At 43.8% G+C, this 22,208-nt stretch overlaps 1 protein-coding gene across 5 annotated transcripts in view; it reads left to right on the forward strand.

The window, feature by feature from the left end:
• Positions 1-22,208, forward strand: part of Oma1 (OMA1 zinc metallopeptidase) — a 143,503-nt gene that overhangs the window by 52,685 nt on the left and 68,610 nt on the right. For 2 of the 5 annotated variants that reach the window (XM_063287381.1, XM_063287380.1), the window contains one exon: positions 816-1,268. The exons of 2 other annotated variants lie outside the window; for them this stretch is intronic. In XM_063287381.1, the coding sequence (XP_063143451.1) occupies positions 816-1,028 (213 nt within the window). In that variant the 3' untranslated portion in view covers positions 1,029-1,268. Of the gene's footprint in view, positions 1-815; positions 1,275-22,208 lie in introns of those variants that run through there. One more of the 5 variants, NM_001106669.1, reaches the window with a different exon arrangement.

The following is a 22,208-nucleotide window of genomic DNA, read 5'->3' on the forward strand; positions in this document are numbered from 1 at the left end:
CCCTGTTTCCACAGAGACTCTATGCTGTTTTGGGTTTTCCCAGCATATGTAAATTACATGCTTATGTTGCTGTTTCCTAATGTGCCAGTTTTAAGCCTTCTATTTATTTTCCACTGCAGAGAACTAGATCAGGCTTTCTTCTCACCACTGTCAAACCCCATTCTCTCTCACACACACACACACACACACACACACACACACACACACACACACACACACTGCTATCTTCTTCCCCAAATGATTAAATTGCAATTTGGGTTGATTCAAAATTTGGTATTTTAAACTATAAACACCAGTTACAACTGACTTCCACAGTGAGTTACAATTATTCTTCTCTTCCCCACAACATTTATTCTCCTAAGAGTTAAAAATTGGTGTGATCTTGATTTTCAGCTCCTTCTCTGTCATTAGCAGCTGCTTCACCCTAGAAGGTCACAGCTGTGAGCAGCTTTGTTGTTGGTTTCCTTCAGCCCAGACATGGACATTCTGTCATTTTCCTTGTGTTGAAAAAAAAACTCTCTTGCACTCTTCAGAGCCCCGTTGATCTGATGCTGTTCTTAGGATCTGCTAAGGGCGACTGGGACTGTTCGCTCTCTGAGACTTGTTTACACCACCATGTGGCTATGGCACACACACCAGCTGTGTGAAAGTGATGGTTATGGGTCAGCTCATGGAAAGTGAATACACACTTACCTGTGCCGCTTCTGCCTGCATTAGACTTGAGCTAACTTCTGTTCGAATGTACAGAAATGTTCTTTTACTTTTGGTTGTCTTGTGCAGACCGTGTGAGGAACTGCGCTGTTGTTTCTTTGTAGGCTCTCAAACTTCGGGAGGTCTGTAATTGCCCACCACTCTCTGGACCAGACCCTCGGTTACTGTTCAGACTTACTGTGAAACATTTACTTGAAGACTCCGAGAAAGAGGACCTAAACATCACTGTCAAAAAGCAGAAACCGGATGCTCTGCCCATTCAGAAGCAGGAGCAGATACCACTGACATACGCACTTGGGAAAAGAACTGCAGGTTGAACTGAACCGAATGAATCTTGGGTTCCGTGAGGAGCACAGTGAGCCTTTTCATTCTTATGCAACTCTCAAAAACGATGTTTTCAAGGAAAAAAATGGATGTTCAAAGATCAAATCATGTATATTACAGATAATATCCGGATTTTTCTAGATTTTTATCTTTCATGAAATATTGATGTGTTTTAATCTACTTTAAAATACTGCCAACGAGGACAATGTCACAGAATAAATCGATGTTACGCATTTCACTGTCTTCCACTCTTGTTTTAGTTTGTAGTGATTACTGTAAAGAACTTCCTGCTCAGCCTAAAGTGGGCTTTGGAGTCTGAAAGTGGTGGACTGCGCTGGGGTGTCAGGGAGCGTGGAGAGGGGCACCTGAGGGGGAATTCTTGGGGAATAGTTCCGGGTGGTGTGGAGGCCGGTTCTGTTCAGAGGCACAGAAAGTGCCCCTGGTGGTCCAGGTGACAGAGTGAGCAGCAGAGAGTACAGCAGGAAGGAGGTTGGTCTTAATGTCATGGTGATGTGGGTATTGGGATGTTCCCACCGAGGGTGTCACCTGGGAGACAGGAGCAGGCTGCCCTCAAGCTTCTCACTAACTAGCTGACAGCAGCCAGGTGCTACCGGACGCATAGGGAAGGTGTCAAGATACATATCCAGGGAAGCCAGAATTGATGACCATGTTGTGTAGGAATGGAAGGAAAGTTTTAAAGTGTGAGTTATTTGGGCAGTTTTATTTGTACTCTCAAATTGGTGAACATAGGTTTCATCTTTTAGAGGGATGGTTTTCTTAAAAGATGGTAAATAGATACTTTGTTAGAGAATTAGAAGTGCAAGAAAATACTTTTTATGAGTAACTGCTATGGGCTGAGGCCTTAAAAGATTTGTTTTACTTTTAATTATGTCTATGAGTGGGAAATATATGCAGCTTCATGTGATATCCATGGAGGCCAGAAAGGGTATTCAATCCTTAGAGCTGGTGGTAGTGGTCTACCTGATGTGGGTTCTGAGAACTGGACCTGGGTCTTCTGAATGAGCTTCAAGTGTTCTTAACTACTGAGCCATCTCTCCAGCCCCCAGGCCAAGCCCTTTTTATTTCAGTTATTCCAAAATCATAAGAGGTAAGTTTGATTTTCATTTTATGTTTATACATGGGCCTGGAGAGGCTTGATAATATGTCCACTTACCAAGAAACAACAAAATCATGTCTCTAGTCCAGTTTACCCATTTGTACAACTCTTGGGTACCAAAGGCAAAGCTATAAAAGGACAAGGAGCAAATTGCATTCTCGATTATCTGTTAGCCTCCATACAGGTGAACATCATATAAGTATAAAATCAGAGAGAACTTTGTTGTCTGCAAGATGGCTTTCTAAGTTGTCTTAGATCCTTCTGTCAATCTTTATGAACACCTTGGGGTAAGGCAAAGCGGCACAGCAGCTCCCTCACCACTAAAGCTGGTGAAGTCTCATTTGGGATGTATCCTGATTCTTAGTTGTCAAGAAGATAGGTTTGAGCCAGTTTATGTCTTGTTTATATAAGTACACTGCAGCTGTCTTCAGACACACCAGAAGAGGGCATCGGATCTCTTTACAGATGGTTGTGAGCCACCATGTGGTTGCTGGGAATTGAACTCAGGACCTCTGGAAGAGCAGTCGGGTGCTCTTAACTGCTGAGCCATCTCTCCAGCTTATGTCTTGTTTATAAAGTATTTCTTGTTCTGTGCACAAAGCAACAGTCGTAAGAGGAGTTTCACAGTAGCTATAACCTGTGTTGCCATTCTTCATACTTCTGGAAAGTTTTGTAAGAGGTACCCCATAATGTGTAAAGATGTTTGGAGAGTAACATCCACAGGTAAACAGTTAAGCATACCATTTGATTTCCCTGAAAAGTTTCTAAAATGTAGTATACCACAGTCCCCAGTCTTAGCTTTTCTTCTGTCTCCCTGGAAAAGCTAATTGTACTGTTCAGACTTCTTAGAAATTACATACAAGTTGTCAGAAAGAACGTGGATAAATTAAAGGTAATGTCGACTTTTGGTATACATTTAAGTTTGGTATACATTTAAGCTATAAAATCAGAGAAACATTGGATTTCATCTAGGAAGTCGCGGCGTCTCTCAGGAGAGATTACATGGCAGTGGACTATAAGATGCAGTCAGGTTCCTCAGGGCTGTGTTGTTTTCATCGTAACTTGTGTTACTGTCCTTGCTTTCCCTGTGAATGTAGATGCTGGGCAGTTAACTCAGCTGTCAGCATCATGAACACAGTAGATCCCAGGCACAAACTTAACCTAACTTCTCCTATAATCCAGATGTATGTGATGACCACTGTATGTTTATACCTAATAGTGCTTGGCACATTATAGGCATCCAGCTAAGATTTTATTTCCATTATATGATCAATATAAATAATTTGTTCAAAAGATTATTTTTAAAGGAGAAGGAACCATACTTTGTGAAGTTTCTGCCTGATACCCAAGAAGTACCTGTGAGTCTCAAGAAATTTCCTCATTTCTTCACTGGTAAAGTGGCACAGTAAATCCTCAGACTCTAAAACAGGTCAATGAGAGATGCCCATGAAGCACTCAGTATAGGCTAGAGTTCTGAGCACCATACAGTTCACACTACTTTTATTGATGATCACTTTGCACTAAGTGCAGTGCTAAAAGCACTGTTGGACCTCACTGAACGCCATATAGGATAGATGAATACCATACCCATTCCCACTGTGGATCAAGAAACTGAAGTTTAGAAGGATAATGAAAAGTTCTTTGGATTAAACTGTTAATAGATAAGGAACAATTTGTTTTCTATTAAGAACAGACAAACTCAAATTCTATCAAGAAACATTCCCAGAAGATACTAGTTTGGGGTACAGTTTAATACATAGCATCATGATGTCATCAAAATGGCTCATTTTCTTCAGTTTTTCCGAGCTCTGGCTCGGATGATATCTAGATGGCTGGCAGCAACTCTCAGGGCTACATGTTTCATTAGTATGAAGGGTGACTGCCTATACAGCCATTGAAACACAGGCTCGACACTGTTTCCTGAAGCAGTCAGTGATAGCAGTTGTGATCATCCTGATTGTCTTGGACCTCATATGTTGCATCCAACGTTGTGACTGAGGATGGGTGTAGTCTCCAGCACTCAAACAGATCATGTTGCAGGGTTGGAGGGTTGCAGCCACAGTGCATCTAGGTTGGTCAGTGAACTCTGCTGTGTTTGGTCTCTTTCAGCAGGCAAAGACAGAAGCTAATTCTTTTTTAAAGTTAATCTGAGCAATAATAATGTAGACTAAGTGTCACATGGCTGTAACAGTAAGTTTGCATTTGTATATGTGGCTTAACTATGTAGGTGTGCTTTAACTTGAATCCTGCCTTTGAAACCAGCCTATGGGACTGAAAGGATACATAGTCTCAACTCAGGGAAGAAACGAGCTTGCAGGAACTGGCTAAGTTGTCTAGCGTCCCCTCTAAGAGGAGAGCTGAGCTGGGGTTGGAAGAAAAGGCTGCTGATTTATAAGCCATTGTCCTTTCTGTAGTACCACATTCTTGTGAAGAGCAGTATTGCTTCCATTTTTTTTTTTAAATCTAGGATGCTAAACTGGAAGGTATTAAGTAGCGCATGTCCAGCACTGTTCGTTTGTTGATGGCACAGCTGTGAATCCAACCCTCATCTTCTGATTCCAAAGCCTGCCTCTCATCCATCTACTGCCACCTCCCTTGGTGGACCTCATAAAGCCAGAAAGGATGGGAAGTGTTTCTATTCCCTCACTTTTGGACGGCAGGGCCAACACTTCTCCCTTATTTAAAAGCATTCATTTTACTGCTCTATGATGTGTGGGGGAGAAGAAGCTCTCCCAAGCATTTTCATACTTGTAAAGAGTAACGTCCTTGCTGCTCCCCTTCCAACATGTTTTTATTGGAGCCCAGAGAGTTCTTTAGCAGTGGTGAGAAGCAGCTCTCATTTATTATTGACACTTGGCTCCCTGTGCCTCAGTTTCTGGAGCATCTTGCTGTGTAACCAGGGTTTCTCAGTGGCCTGGCTATTTAGGAGTGGAGATGAGTGAGGGGCACACATGTAGTACAGTTTCAGGCTTTCATAGCTCCATGATATCAGAAAGACCCGTGGTAGGGGTGGGTGGAAAGATGGATAAAGTGGTGCTGAACAGGCTGGAGACCTATGGCGCCTGCCTCCTGGAGCAAGTGAGGGAAGCAGGGCTATACGCAGGCAAGTTCCTGGCAAGGAACTCACCATCAGTGTTTATGGCCTGCTTTGCTTCTCACCCATGGCTTATGCTCTACCTACATTCAAAGATGATTTACAGAAGAAGTCTAGAGCCAACGCCTAAGGGAAGACCCCCTTCTTGCCAGAAACCTATGTAAGACAGTCTTTTGTATAAGGAAGCTCACTTCAAGATAAAGTCATGATGTAATCTGGTCAATAGTTTTTGTTTTCCTCTCCAGAGGAAACTTAAAGTAATCTTCAACCTGTTTCCATATCCTCGGCTGGTAGAGTCTCCCTGGACTGTTTTCAGTAACCCGGCAGAGGTGGAGATCACCTCAGTGGCACTAGAAAGACAGGTTCAGTTCTCATGGCCAATTTCTTTTTTTTTTTTTTTTCTTTTTCTTTTTTTTTTCGGAGCTGGGGACCGAACCCAGGGCCTTGCGTTTGCTAGGCAAGCGCTCTACCACTGAGCTAAATCCCCAACCCCTCATGGCCAATTTCGATTTCTCTTGTTAACCAAACTGTTGATGACTTCATTTTTATTAGTTGCGTTTCTTATTGCTAAAGGGAATTTAAGGAAAGACTTTAGTCTAGCTCCCAGATGTGATTTGAGGATACAGTCTGCCATGGTGGGGAAGTCATGGAGGCAGGAGTGTGAGGCAGCTGGTCAGATTGCTTCTCCAGTCAGGAAGCACAAGGAGAGAGAGAGAGAGGGAGATGGAGATGGAGACAGAGACAGAGATGGAGACAGACAGAGAGACAGAGACAGACAGATGTGCTGATGCACAGCTCAACTTTTCTTTTGTATTCAGTCTGGGACCCCAAACCATGGAGTTCTGCTCCATTACAAAAGTGAGTGTTACATCCTTGGTTAAACCTTTCTAGGGAAACCCCTCATAGACACACCCATTTGTGAGTTTCAGTGGTGTTTTTATGTCCCATTAGGTTGAGAAACAGGACTGACCATATGAGACATATGAAACATGTTGGTGACAAAAATAATACAAAACTAAGAATACCATTGTGTTTGGGCCACTGACACCCAAGGACAGGGTGAGAAGATGATGTGAGTACAGATGATACCAAAACTGCCTTTCTCCTCTCCAGAACTTAGGCCAAGGGTGACAAGTTTTGTACCGTGGTTTGACACAAGTTTGGAACTCACCCAGAGTACTATTCATTGAGACTGGTGTGAATAAAGCACTATGGCGGTATGCAGCAAGGCAAGCCCATTTGTGGGCTTTTCAAAGACGTCACTGAGGGTGAGCACAAGTTCCCCCTGGTACTTCCTGCTAGCAATTCTGCTAGTAGTCATGGGTAATAGTTAACATGAGGTGAGATGTGTCTGGGACCTTCTTGAACACACAAATGGATGATATGCGGGGTGTTTCTAAACTAGTCAATAGCCCTTCCTCTTCCAGCAAATTGCACTTCCAGGTGACAATGTGTTCTTCCCAAGGGAGCGAGTCATAGCACAGCTAGTAACTAGTCTAGAATCAGTGCGTGGCTAGACTGCCAATCAGAAACAAAGCAAAGCAAATGTTCTTCAGGGGCAGTGTTTTCTTCTTCACTCTTAACAGAAGCTATGGACTAGGTGTCTTTTCATCTTGTTTGTATCTCTGTGTTCAATGAGATGCTGCCCGGACATCACTAAGTGGCTGGGCTGGCACTGGTATTTCCACTCTTGTAAATATCTCACGGAATGAGATGTTTAATATTTTCATTATTTATACTGCTGTTATTTGGTTATTCTCTTCATTATACAAAGGAGTATTTATATGAATGAGCAAACAGTCATACGGTTTCATTATATCATTGAGAAAACCAGGGAAAAGTTATTAATTAATTGCCATATATCATATATTAGTAGATGGGAAGGCTTCAACACATGTCTCTCTAAGCCTAAGGTCTTCTTGCCACTTGTTCTGCTAGGGTCAGTCCAAGGTCCAGGAATTATATACCAGGGACAACTGTGCTGGTCAAGCAAATAAAAAAAATCTCAACAGTGGGCAGTTTGATAGAATGAGGGAATTTTTAGTTATTTTAACTAAGTAACGACAAGACAGCCATCTGTCAGGGTTGCTGGCACAGAGACTCAAGCTCTAAAGGCAAAGGAAATAAAGATAGCCTATGACTGACAGGCAAACACCCCATAAATGTGTTCTGGAGTGGAGCCAAATGAGCTCAGAGAAGAGAAGGAAATGAAGATGCTCTCTTAGTTACTCTCCAACTGCTGTGAAGAGACGCCATGACCAATGTGACTTAGAGAAGCAAGCATTAGATTAGGGCTTTGCTTACAGTTTCAGAGCACAAGCCCATGACCTTCATGGCAGGGAGCATGGCAGCATACACACAGGCATGAGAAAGAGAGGGAGGGAGGGAGGGAGGGAGGGAGGGAGAGACAGAGACAGAGACAGAGAAACAGACAGAGACAGACAGAGAGAGACAGAGACAGAAATAGAGACACCGAGAGCAAACCCTGATTGAAATCTTAAAGTTCACCCCCAGTGACACACCTCCTCTAGTAATTCTCCAGTAAGGCCTTGTCTCCTAATCCTTCCTAAACAATCCATTGACTAGATTAAATTAATGAACATTCTGGGGTATTCTCATTCAACTCCCCACAGCTGCAGACTTGGCAAACCAGAGTTTCATCATGATGGCATGGTGTTCAGGCATTTGAAATGTGAGGAGATGGTTCTGATGGCTCTGCTCCTCAACCACAGAGGGCAGTGACATCATGAATGTAAGCTTCAGATGTGGATCTCCACTAAAGTGCCAAATTAGCTACGTCCTCACTGCAAACCTTGGCTCTCCTCATCAAACGGGAGATGGCCTCAATGTACTTTGCAGCCCCACTGTGAAGAGTAAATGAGATGGTGGCATACTGCCTGCAAAAGGTATGTGTTGGTGACCTACTATGTGCCTTAGCTTTATGCTCACACCTTGTAAGCTGGAGAATACTCCCCATAGTAAAAATACTTAATAGACTTTGTTTAGAAGACTTTCCAAGTCTTCTTCCCCTCCTACCCCAGCAAGGGAACAAGGAAAAACATCCATAGGATGCCATCTATCTATTTTGAAATAAATTGAACTCTTATCTAGGGAGGTAGAAGAAATGACTACAATGGACAGAGTTTCTAGCAAGACAAATCCCCCAATGTCCTCTCTCTGCCACTGCTCAATAATGGTGTTTGCTATAAATCAGAGAGCTTCTTTATCAAGTGCCTTGGAAGCACTTGGGAGCGATTTAGTCCTGGAGTGAGATTAATCACAACTGCTGCTTTAGCAAGAGCGATGAGTGTGAATGAGAAGGTTTGGTGATTCACCAGTTGTGATAGCTGGAGTTTACAGACCCAAAGCTTTAAGGTTTTAGGCATTTCACAGCTTGAGGAAAATGATCCCTTCCAAGAATAGACTCTTTTGTCCTTAACAATGGCTCAGTGCAATGGGAAGCAACTGCTGATTTTGAAAACACCTACTATGTGTGGCAGGCTTCTTATATTCACAGAATACCTCTGAGGTAAGTTTGATTAGCTTTGCTTCGCATATGAGAAAAGTGAGGCCCATCAATAAAGTGACATGTCCGGGTTGTGTAGTGGCTAAGTGACTGAGACAATGTAATGCAGCTCTGTTTGATTTCAATCCTTTACCATAAAATTCCTACACCTGACCATAGATCCTTGGTAGTGGAGCTGTATGGAGAAACCAGTAAATGGATAGAATTGGGTTGCTTGGTGTTGTTCCTACAACTGATGACTGACATATTATTATGACTCAGTTTTAATGACACTGTTCTGCAAACTTTCTCCAACTAGTCATCTTAAAATGTGTGTATGTGTATATATATATATATATATATATATATATATGTATATATATATATATATGAATGAATGAATAGATGGATAGATGGATGGATGGATGGATGGATGGATGGATGAACAAAGGGACAAATGACTGAAAACCACCAGGAAAAGTAAATTTCTGTTTCCTCTCTGCTCACAGTATGGCAGCTATGAAGTGGCGTGATAGGGTCACTCTTCAGGAGGCCTCCTGTAGGGCTGTGGTTGCTGAACGCCCCATCAACCACACTTTTGGTCCTCTCCAGTGCTTCTTCTGAGTGGCTTTCAACTGGAGGCGGGCGCGGACGTTGAGCAGTCATTGTGATGAAGGATTGTTTACTTGTAGACAGCTCAGCGCTTGGCTGAGATGCCATGTCACAGAGCTTTAGCATTCGAAACTCCTTGTGTGTACTTCTTCCCTACCCTCTTCCCATACACCTCAGGCTCACAACTTGATCTGAAGCTCACCTCCCCAAGTCCTTCATTATTTGTAAGAGTTTCTCCAACGGGTGCTGGATACACCTGATTCCATCTTGATAACTGCATCTCGGAAGATACTAAAGGACAGATGTAGCGGTTCTCTGACCTAAAACAAATACTTTCATCGTGAAAGCAGACCAATGCTGTAATGCAACCAAATAAAAATATGGCCAAGACAATGAATAAATTAGAGATTAATGCAAATACATCTCAAGGACAAAATGAACACTAGCCACGGTTCAGTATTAATAGTTAAGTGTTAACAACTTAACCAGGGTATCAGCTGTACACACACACATATTAATGAAAGTGCAGACATACAATGGAGAAGATTAACACCAATTCAGGGGAGAGGCTACCGCTGAGTATGTAATGGTAAAAGGTTTGGTACTCAGTGCTACATGGTTGGCACACAATTGCTCATTGTACCTGTGCTTTTTAATGTGACAGAAGTTTTTCAGAATAAAAAACATATTAAATCATATACAATTTACTTCTAATGAGAAATGGGGAAATGATTTGATGTTGGATATGTTGGGGACATTTTGAATGCATGTTGTCATACCCCAGCCCTTTAGTTTTTGTCTGCTGTGGGCTTTACTGCATGGAGTAGCAATGACTTCTTTTTACATTAGTCTCTATTCTCTCTCCCTCTCTCTGACCCCCACTGGAGCAGGAGCTCCACAAAAGAAGACTGTCTTCATTTCTGAATTCCCTGTGGCTACAGTGGCTGTAGAGAAATGATGTGTGCTTATGGTGGTTTTAATAATCAGTAGATGAGAAAATGGACTGGGAAGAAGATGGAGGACAGATAGAACATAAGTAACTATTTTCCAGAATAGCCAGAAAGGGAGCGGCTCTGTCCTTTAGTGCTATATATTTGGGTGATAGGTCTGCTGTGTGTAGCTGAGGCCAAGTTGGAATGACTGATACCTATGAATTCCTGTTTCTGTGTCTGTTACTTTAAAAAAAACTACCACATAAGATTTTTCTTTAAATAAGTCTACACTGTAACTTAAGACTTGGGTGCTGTCCTCTTTTCAGATATTTTAATTGAAACTCACAAGTCTGTGAGCAACCGGAGTCATTGACTCACTGATTGCCAGAGCCAGGTTCATGTGAAGTTCTCTCTTGAGGCACTGTATCAGGGAGAAGGCTACTTGTGTGTTTATGAGCATAACAAACTACACAAGACTTTTTACATCACAGAGTTCCTGCCGCAGTTATTCGAGTACAGTGATAAAGTGTACAGTTTAAGGCCCTCCTCGAAGATCCTCTAGGGAGCTGGAGGTACAGGTGCAGAAGTGGGCGCCAGTGCTTTGATGAGGTGTGATTGTTAATTCTCATCGTCACCTTGCCTGAATCACCTAGGAGAGGCCTCTGGGCACAGCATAAGTATGTTTTCAGAGAGGTTTAACTGAAGAGGGATTACTAGACTGTGGATGGCACAAGCCCAGGTCAGAATCCTTGACTACATCAGGAAAAGGGGAGAAAGCAAACTGGGCACCAGCATTCATCTTTTTCTGGTTCTTGACTGTAGACACAATGTGACCAGCTGTGACCAACCAGCTACCTCACACTCAGGCTGCTATGCCTTCCAGTCACCATGGACGGTCCTTTCTTAAATTTGGACCAAAATAAATCATTTTCCCCTAAGTCGTTTTCATCAGATATTTTGCCACAGCAATTAGAAAAGAAACTAACACCAAATTTTTGGTACCAAGGATTGAGACCGTTGCCGTGACAAACTTGAGCATGTATTCACAGGCCTTTGGAACTGGTTTGTAGGTGGGATACAGAAAAGTTGATGGGCGTGGAGTAGATACAGCTTAGATATGTAGGCAGAGTTTAGCATATTAGTCTAGTGGGAAGACCAGAATGCTGAGAAAATGCAGAAAACGGAGTTGTTGTTTCAGGGAGGGACAGGGATACTAGTGAGAACTTGATCAGAGGACATTCACATTACATTTGGGCAAAGAATGGCTACATTCTATGAGCCTCAGTTCAGTAGAAACAGATTACCTTGTTACAGGGAGAAAATTTCAAGACAGTAATATTCAGGCTGTTTCCTGATTGCTGCTCACTGATTTAGAGATGTTTTAAATGAGAATTCAAAGCAGGAAGATAGGGGAAATGTATAGTTTGGTGGGGAAAAGAATGCAAGCAAGGTTAATGTTACAGACAAGGAAGGTCCAGACAAAGCATCTGTGCTTGTTAAAAAGAGTGGAGGTTCCTCAAAAAATTGGACATTGAACTACCTGAGGACCCAGCTGTACCTCTTTTGGGCATATATCCAAAATATGCCCCAACATATAAAAAAGACACGTGCTCCACTATGTTCATAGCAGCCTTATTTATAATAGCCAGAAGCTGGAAAGAACCCAGATGCCCTTCAACAGAGGAATGGATACAGAAAATGTGGTACATCTACACAATGGAATATTACTCAGCTATCAAAAACAATGACTTTATGAAATTCATAGGCAAATGGATGGAACTGAAAAAAAACATCCTGAGTGAGGTAACCCAATCACAGAAAAACACACATGGTATGCACTCATTCATAAGTGGCTATTAGCCCAAATGCTTGAGTTACCCTAGATGCACAGAACACATGAAACTCAAGACGGATGATCAAAATGTGAATGCTTCACTCCTTCTTTAAAAAGGGAACAAGAATACCCTTGGCAGGGAATAGGGAGGCAAAGTTTAGAACAGAGGCAGAAGGAACACCCATTCAGAGCCTGCCCCACATGTGGCCCATACATATACAGCCACCAAACTAGATAAGATGGATGAAGCAAAGAAGTGCAGGCTGACAGGAGCCGGATGTAGATCTCTCCTGAGAGACACAGCTAGAATACAGCAAATACATAGGCGAATGCCAGCAGCAAACCACTGAACTGAGAATGGGACCCCCGTTGAAGGAATCAGAGAAAGGACTGGAAGAGCTTGAAGGGGCTCGAGACCCCATATGAACAACAATGCCAAGCAACCAGAGCTTCCAGGGACTAAGCCACTACCTAAAGACTATACATGGACTGACCCTGGGCTCCAACCTCATAGGTAGCAATGAATATCCTAGTAAGATCACCAGTGGAAGGGGAAGCCCTTGGTCCTGCCAAGACTGAATCCCCAGTGAATGTGATTGTTGGGGGGAGGGTAGTAATGGGGGGAGGATGGGGAGGGGAAGGGGTTAGGGGGATGTTGGCCCGGAACATCCGGGAAAGGGGAATAACAATCGAAATGTAAATAAGAAATATTCAAGTTAATAAAGATAAAAAAAAGAGTGGTGCAATTGAGGAGAAACTTTGTACTAGGAAAACAAGAAAGGTACCTTGAATGCAAGACCTCACTTATCAAAGACTTCAGCTTTTAAAAGTACAGTTCATTCCAAAGGAGGGAGACCAAGCAGAATGCCTCCAAAAGAGTCCCCCACTGGAAAACAAGTGCATATGGAAGTTTTTTCTCCTAGGTTCAGCAATGAAGGTGTACAGAAACCATTATAGTTGTGGTAGATGGAGCCCAGATTGCATCTCAAGCTGTGAGCAGAATTTGGCATTGACTATATGGTACTACATTTCTAGGCATACAAAATCTAATAGTTAGAGAGTCATGGAGACTTTTAAAAAGACTCTAGAAAGCCTCCAGGACCATACAATGTGGCAGAGTTGTAGTTCCTTCTGGAAGCCCTGAAAACCCATCGCCTAAATCTGTGAAGGTGAAGCCTAAGTTGCAATGGAGAGTCCATGTTATTAGACCGTGGGATACCCACTGGGTAAAGGAGCAGGCACAGAGTGGATCTAGACCAAGAGAGGGTATATGTGCTCCATGGCAGGCATGGAGGGGTGGGGCTACTGGAGGCTTTTGAGTCCAGATGATACCACCAAGAGTCCTAGATGCCAGACATGGAGCTTCAGAGTTTGCTCTTTTCCTTGTTGAGATTTGTTTTTCTGTGACCTCGTGACTTGCTACCCCTCTTATTCCCTGTTTTTGGATTGGTGAGGTTTATTCTATATTATAATGTGTAGGAAGCACGTAACCTACTGTATTAATCACTTTTTTATTATTTTCGTGACAATATCTGAGACAAGCAACTTAAAGAAAGATGGGTTCATTTGGACTTACTATTTGAGTGTTCAGTTCATCATGATGTATGTATTAGTTTTTGTATCATTGCCGTGATAAAAGTCTATCTAAGAGCATCTTAGGGAAGGATGGGTTTGCTTTGATTCACAGTTGGAGGTTACCATCTATCATGGTGGGCAAGACGTGGTGGTAGGAGTAGGCGGCAGCTGGTCACATTGATGCATCAGAAATAGACAGATGAACACTGCTATTCAGTCCCGGAACTTTCTCTGTAGACCAGGTTGGCCTTGAACTCAGGGATCCTTCTTCCTCTCCCTCCCAAGTGCTGGGATTAAAGGTATACATCACCTCTGCCTCCTTCCCTCCCTCCCTTCTTCCCTCCCTCCCTTCCTTCTTAGCCTAAGACCCTAGTTAGTGAAATGGGTATGCCTCAAGACTTGCCTCCTGGATGATTATAGATCCTGCCATTGTGACAGTTATTGCTAGCCGTCACAAGTCTACATGTCAGCTTGATATCCAAGTATACTTTAAAGCCACAACTCTCCCTACCCTTTTGATATAGACTTTTGATCAGCTCTTACTATAAAAAGTCCCTAAAATCTTTAACATTTTCTAACTTCCTTAAACTGTCCAAAGTCGATAAGTCTCATGTGAGACTCAAGACAATTTGTTTGTTTGTTTGTTTGTTTGTTTGTAAGGCAGGGTCTTACTGTGTGGTCCTGGCTCTCCTACAGACTAGGTTGGCCTCAAACCCACAGAGATCCAACTGCCTCTGCCTCAAGTGCTAAGATTGAAGGTTTGTGCCACCTCCATTCAGCTTCAAGGCAATCTCTTAACTGTGAGCACCTATAAAATATAAAACATACTTCTAATTAACAATGGCACACAATAAACTTTCCCATTCCAAAATTGAAGCAGAGGTCACAGCAAGGAATGATCAGATCAGAGCAAGACCAAAACACAGCAGGAAAAGTGCCAAATCCCACAGCTCCATGTTTGGCATCAAGCCCATCATGAATCATGTGAACTGCAAAGAGGTTAGGAAGCCTTGTCTCCTGACCTCTGCTACCACAGCACACATAGCCTCTGGGGCTGGTTCCTTTCCATGCCTATAGCTCTGTGCAGCTGACATCCCATGGGCTTTATGTCCCTAACATTTTGAGGTCTTTATTGCAACTTAGGTTTTATTTTCCCAGCTTCATTCTGTATCCTCTTGGGACCTTGAAGAAGCCCAACCCTGCCATACATGGCCTGGCTTCATCATCTCTCTGGGAATGTGACACAAGCCTCCATGACACACACCCACTCATACTGCAACGATGATATCTTAAAACCAGTACCATGTGGCTGATGCTGCCAAGTTCTTTTGTCAGCTTGGGATCCTTGGGCCACCTTTACAGCAGCCTTTGCGTGTGATAACCCTGGGGAAGCTTCACCACTGGGCTATTGCTTTCCAGGAGCAGGAAACCCTTTCTCCCTCCCTCCCTCCCTCTCCCTCCCTCCCTTTCTCCCTCCCTCCTTTCTTTCTTTCTTTCTTTCTTTCTTTCTTTCTTTCTTTCTTTCTTTCTCTCTCTCTCTTTCTTTCTTTTTGAAATTATCAACAATACAATTTTAAATATTTTTTGCTTTTTCTTACATTTCTTTTTTAAAAAATTGGATATTTTATTTATTTACATTTCAAATGTTATCCCCTTTCTAGGTTCCCTTTTGCAAACCTCCTATCCCATGCCCCTATACCCTGTTTCTATGAGGGTGTTCCCCTACCCACCCATCCTCTCCCGACTCACTGCCCTAGCATTCCTCTACACTGGGACATCAAGCCTTCATAGGACCAAGGGCCTCCTCTCCCATTGATGTCAGATAAGGCCCTTCAGCTCCTTCAGTCCTTCCCCCTAACTCCTCCATTGGGGACTCTGTTTTCAGTCCAATGTTTGGCTGCAAGCATCTACCTCTGTATTTGTAAGGCTCTGGCAGAGTCTCTCAGGGGACAGCTATGTCAGACTCCTGTTAGCAAGCACTTCTTGGCACCAGTGATAGTGACTGGGTTTGATGTCTGCATGTGGGATACATCCCCAGGTGGGGCAGTCTCTGGATGGCCTTTCCTTCAGTCTCTGCTCCACTCTTTGTCCCTGTATTTCCTTTAGACAGGCTCAATTCTGGATTAAAATTTTGGAGATGGGTGGGTGGCCCCATCCCTCAATGTGGCGGTGGGGGCAATGTCTGACTTCTGGATATGGTCTTCACAGGTTCTCCCTTCCCTTTGTGAGGTATTTCAGCTAATGTCATCCCTGACAGGAAACCCTTTCAATAGTGTTCTCAGTTCAGGCTCTCCTTCCAAATGAATTTACATTTTCACAAGTTGGAGCCTTCAATTGGTGGACACCTTTTCTCTATTCCTCACTAGACAGCTGCTGTCTCTTTTAGACCTTGATAAGAGTGGTCAACAATAGCTATGACCCAGCCTGAATACTATCTTGCCTTGAAAGTTCCTCTGACAAATACATTAGATTTAAAAATCCATCTGCGCTCCAGTTCTCAGGACACAAGCAGAATACAGCCAGATTCCCACTCGAGTCCTTGTTTCCTTCTGAAACCCATGACCTGAACCTCTGTGTCTATCCTCTGCTGGCCTTCTATTTTTTCATACCCTATCCCCCTGCAGTTGCCCATTAAGCTTTGCTTATGTAAGCATTTGAGAGAGTTTCTAGCTCAAAAGTCTAAACTCTTAACACACTCCTGTTTATAACAGCAGTCGTCCCACCTCTTGGTACCATTTGTATGAATTAGTTACTTTCTCACTCTTGTAATAAAAATGGTGACTAAAAGCAACTTAGGGAAGGGAGAGTTTCCTTTAGTTCATCTGTGGAAGTCAGGGCGGGCAGGGAAGGCCTGGTGGGAAGAGCCTGAGGCAGTTGGTCATGGTGCATCCACAGCGAGTAAAGAGGGATGAATGCAGCTGCCCAGCCCTCCCCTGATTCGATCCAAACCTGACCCATCAAATCGTAGTGTTTATATTCAGAGTGAATAGTTCCTGGTCACTAACTTTACTTAGATAATTCTCACAGATACACCCAGAGGCTTTTCTAGTCTAGATAATCACTCAGAGGCACACGGAGGGACTTGACTCCGGTCTATAGTATAACTTATCAAGTTGACAATCAATGTTAACTTGAATTGAGAAAACAACCCTACCATACCGACCTGTGGGTCAGCATGTGAGCCATTGTCTTGTTTGATGGTTAATGTGAGGGAGAACAGTGCCACCCCTGGGCTGGTGGTCCAGCGAGCTTAGAAGAAAGCAAGACGTACAAGCCATACAGCATTCCTCCATGGCTTTTGCTCCAGTTCCTGCCTTGAAGTTCTTCCCCAACCTTCCTAGAAGATAGACTTACAGAATAAAGTAAGCCCTTCCTTTCTTTTGGTCATGATGTTTATCACAGCGATGTAAAACCTAACTAAAGCCATCTTTATCCCTACTCCCATTGTTTGCCTAAAGCACTCAGCCCTCTTGGTTTCTCACCCATATTTTTGCAACAGTTCTGACTGTGAAGCCCAGTATAGGGTCCTCTGTTTCCCAAAGAACGTTTCACAGGGATCTGTTACAGGATGTGACTTTGCAGTGGATGTCATTGCTTTCCAAAGACAGTTTCTTTAGAAGTGGGCACAATGTCCTATTGTCTGCTGCTTTTTTAGTATGTGGCCTGAGGGATGGCCCCTGCCCTGGGAAGGGCCACCGTGCAGTCATGTAGAGTAGCTGTCTGAGAGGTGGCTGGGGTGCAGTCTGGCTGCTGTGCTGCATGCCGAGCTACATGCTCAGGTCTGTGCTTGCACACAGGAGGCAGTGGGCTAATTTGAATTCATATAGTGTTTCCAGCAGCCCACCAGAGTGGGCAACATCAGACTGTCCCACCCCAGAACAGGGCTCGTTTTGTATCTGACAGAGATTCTTGGCTGGTGGACAGAAGCTCTGTCAGCTACTCCAGCTCAGATGCCACACAAACGCATGGCTTTATATTTTTGGCTGTTCCTTCCGCGGGCTTTGGCAAGGGCTGTGGGTGTGCCTAAAGCGGTCACTCCTGCCTTAGTGAAGTTAGAGGCTGGATTTCTGTTTCTCTAAGGTCCCCTTCTGTCTCCACATTCAGAGATGTAAAGGAACTGAGTGTTTGGGCACTGCCACATGCATGAAAAGGGGGCTGCCTCACGGAGCTCAGGACCAGCATGTCCTCTCTTTTGCAGCCTTGCTATCATGCTAGTGGGTGTCACCTCCTCATGGAGCCTGCCTAACATGCTCACATCTATAAAGTTTGCTTTGTACTTGGTACTTTACCAGATGATAGCACTCATTTCCCCTTTAATTTCCACAATGGCCCAGTGATACCGTTAGCTCAGAGCTGAGAGGAAGGAAATTTGCTCACAGAGGTAACTTGCTAAGGGCACCCAGCTCACAAAAGAGAGTTCAGGCTTGAACAGGAATCTAGACAATTGAATTCTTATGCCCCCTTTGTTATACTGTTAGTTGTTTTCTCTGTAGTACTGTGTGTCTGCCTATCTTTGCTCCCACACTGAATTTCAAGGAAAAGAGGGAGGGATTCCAGTTCATTCTAGTTTGTGATGGCTTGTTTCCTATCAATTTGACACAGGCTAGAGTCATTTGAGAAGAGGAAATGTCACTTGAGAAAATGACTCCATAAGACTGGGCTGTAGGCCACCTTGTGGGGCATTTTCTTAGTGGTGGATAGGGTATGGCTCAGCCCATTGTAGATGGTGTCATCGCTGGGCTGGTAGTCCTGGGTTGGATAGAAATGCAAGCTGAGAAAGCCAGTAAGCAGCAGCCCTCCCTGGCCTCTGCATTAGTTCCCACCTCCAGCTTCCTGACCAGTTTGATATCTTGCCTTGGCTCCCATCAGTGGACTGAGACTCAGAATACACAATCCAAATAAACCCTTTCTCCAAGTGGCTTTTGGTTATGGTGGTTCACCACAACAACAGTAACACCTAGTAGCGTCCCACCCAAACACTTCACACATATATTAAGTGCTGTTTAAATTCCAAGTAAGAGCCATGTCCTTGAGAGTCAGCAACTTCACATACTCAACCCTGCAAGAGGCCCGTGTAAGCATAGATGGCTGTGTATGTTTGACGGCACACATGTTGTTATGCCCTACGAACACAGTGATGTAGCTGATGGGCAGCTTCTATAAGGCATCTGGGATGGGGCTGAAGTTTCTGCCTGGGACTCCTGGGCAGTTGTAGACATACTGGCCAGAAAGCTCTGCTTCCTCCTTCATGCACTGTGTTCTTGTCTGCCCTCCATTCCCTTCCTCAGGCTCACACGGGGAACCTCCTATCTTTAGTATGTGATCCTTGACCTCTCTATCTCTGAGTGCAGAAACCACTTGCTTTTTCATCTCTCCCTGGCTCTGGTCTATTCACCTTTGATCTCTGAGACCCAGCCCATAGATGATTCCAGCAGGCAGCCTCCCACTGCCTTTCCAGTCTCAGGTTACTGGTCAATATTGACACATAATAATTATGTGTAGAGACCCTCATGGATCAGTGAAGCTGTGGATTTTCCCCCTTGGGAACACATAGCCATTCACAGACCCACGAGCAAGGAACCAAGTCTAAAGTTGCATTTGGGTCCATTTTAGCAGACACTGCATTTATATACAGCCCATTTGCATTTTGCATATAGCATGTGTTCACACAACTGTCAAGGGTACATATAACCTATGTGTGTGATACTAAGCTTGTGGACACATGTATACTTTGCTGTATATATACCTGTGTATTCAAGCAAATACAGTGCTGTGTGTCACGTGAGACTTGCAATCATTTACGCCAGCATGGTGGCATTATTCACTTTCCACCCAGGGCACCACACAAGCATAGAATTTTGGCCTTTCAGAGACATAAGATCACACCTCTTTGGAGCCAGCTCTTTCTTTGTCAAGATGTCTGGTCCTTCAAAGGTTCCAGAGCATGTGGTTTAGGCTTCCCTAGGTATCTGCCTGTGGACAAAGTGGCCTGTCACCTGCACACTCAGCCCCTCCTCTCCTTAGGAGCTCTCTGCTCTCAGCAGGGGAAGGCACTAAGGCTCAAGGTAATTAAATCTCTCTCTCCACTTCAGCAGCATTGATCCGTACAGGGACACAGTCTGACTCCAAAGGAACAAAGCTTTTAATTTCTCAGCTGGAATACACTGTTCTTAGACATGTTTCATATGTGAGTTAGTAAGACTGAAAATTACAGAGTGTGTTCCCATCTTTGGAGCATGCTGTAACCCTTTCATACCATTTTATTGGGATCTCACAAACAACCCGTGGGACAGGCAATATGCAGACTGCCCCCGTTAGACAGAAGAGGGAACCAAGCTCACACCAGCTGTTACTGTTTCCTACAGGTCCCATCCATGATGATTGGAGCTTCAATACTTTAGATCCCACCATGACACAGAGGGGTGTGCCTGTCTGTGTTTCCCCCACAGAAGAGGAATCTATAGAACATTAGGCCAAGTTAACAGGCTGAGGCTACATACTTAAGAAGCACTCTGGGTAGTTTATGCTCTATGAAATTCAAGACCTTAAGAGACCTTCTAAGGAAAAATCTAAACCAGGTTCTCCCATATTATTTTCCAAAATAGTAGAAGTTTTCCGTGCTGTGCAAAATTCATTTTACCAATCTTTTTGCATGCAGCATATGCATGTGTGAACATGCATGTCTACAGATGTGCATTTGTGCAGAAGTCACATTCCTTTATTGCTCTCCACCTTGGCTTTTGAGAAAAGGTCTCTCACTAAACAGGAGTTTAGCAGTTTGGCTAGATTGACTTCCTGGTTAAGGTACCAAGAACCTCCTATCTCTGCTTGCCAGTGATGGGTTGTCGGACCTTGTCATGGCCAGCTGTTTATGTAGGGACCAAGGATCCAAACTCAGGTCCTCATGACTGCTCAGCAAGCACCTTACCCATTGAGCCATCTCCCCAGCTTGCTGTGCAATGTTTTAAAGGCGTCTTTGAGGTTCCTCCCTTTGTATAAGTCCACCATCACACAAAGATGCCAAGACCTCTGTGTCTCTCTGGTCATGGAGGGAGAGAAGGCTTAGGGGTTTCAGGTGGGAGCTATCATGGACCCGACCTACCATAGGAGACTCTCGTTTATGCTCATACTTTGTTACAACTCAAGCATAAGGATGCACCTAACTGCAAGCCAGGAGCTGAGGAAAGGTTCCACACCTCTAAGGCTCCCAAGATCTCCTCTTGGCTCCCTGTATTCCAACCACTGATAAGCACATTAAATATATGATTTCCATCCACAATGGACTCTTGAAGGATTTTATGCGGTACAAACTCCGAATTTCTTAAGAAATAACCTGTGCTGTGCCATTTGAATGAGACTCTTTAAAATCTCGTGGAACTCTCCAAGAGCTGCCTTGGGTTGAGATGCCAAGAGACTGGGTATCCAGGCTGGAAATTCTTGGGATATAGAAGTGATCTTCCAGACAGATCTGTATCCAAGTCCTGGCTCTGCCACTGATCCCTGTATACGTCACAACACCCCCTCCTTAATTGTCTGTCCCCCCGTGAAAGATGGCAAGAGTCTGACTGAGTGCGTAGTGGCACAACTGGAGCAACTCTGCAGCAACTTCGAATGGGGGGCGATCCATCAGAGCACGCTAGAGCTGGCAGACTAGGAAACCAGTTACTCCAACTGTGAGCTATATGTCAGCGTTCTATCTGCCTTGAGACAGGGTGAACGCCAGCACGTTTCTCATCAAGACAGAAAACAAAAACAGGCAAAACCAGGAGCCCTTTGGAATAACTCAGGCACGGAGACGTCAGTGCGTTTGATGGTCTCCTCCTGAATGCCTGCTCTACTGCTCAGCCTGACATCTGGCTCTGTATGTTGGATACACAGCTTTCTGCTCCTCAGCTCTTTGCAGTCTGGGGATGGTTTCAGGTCCTCCATGGATATGGTGGGGAAGATGCTATCGGAGCTGGCTCTCCTGCTCTCTCCTTGACGTTCTCTGAGTAGCCACCGTTCTGACTCTCCAAAGCTTCCTCCTCTAGACTCCTCCCTCTGTTGTTGCACTCTCCTGTCATCCATCTCTGCCTTTCCTCTATGTTTAATTGCTCTAGAAGAATGAACACGAGACCAAACCTGATGGCAACAACTGGGCTCCCAGCAGTGGTCTTTGATCGTGTGCTTCCACAAGGGATAGATGATTTTGGATTCTAGCATCTGTGTCTACACGTTATTATTAAAACAAATTGCATCATTATTTTCGAATTAACACTTCATGTATAAAACATACACAATGGAGATCTTAAGAAGTATCAGAGATAAAATTATTTTAAAATAACTTATTAATGAGATAAATGTCTGCTCACACTAAAATACCTTTAAAACCTTACTTTCTGACATAGTTATTCAAATATCTAATCTGAAATTCAGTTTATGATAGAAATTGGCTTTAATTATTTCCTCAATGCTAAGAGTTCATCAATAGTTTCATCACCACAGAAAAGGCTAGAACCTATTCT

This window comes from Rattus norvegicus, chromosome 5, assembly GCF_036323735.1.
Source record: "Rattus norvegicus strain BN/NHsdMcwi chromosome 5, GRCr8, whole genome shotgun sequence".
NCBI lineage: Eukaryota > Metazoa > Chordata > Mammalia > Rodentia > Muridae > Rattus > Rattus norvegicus.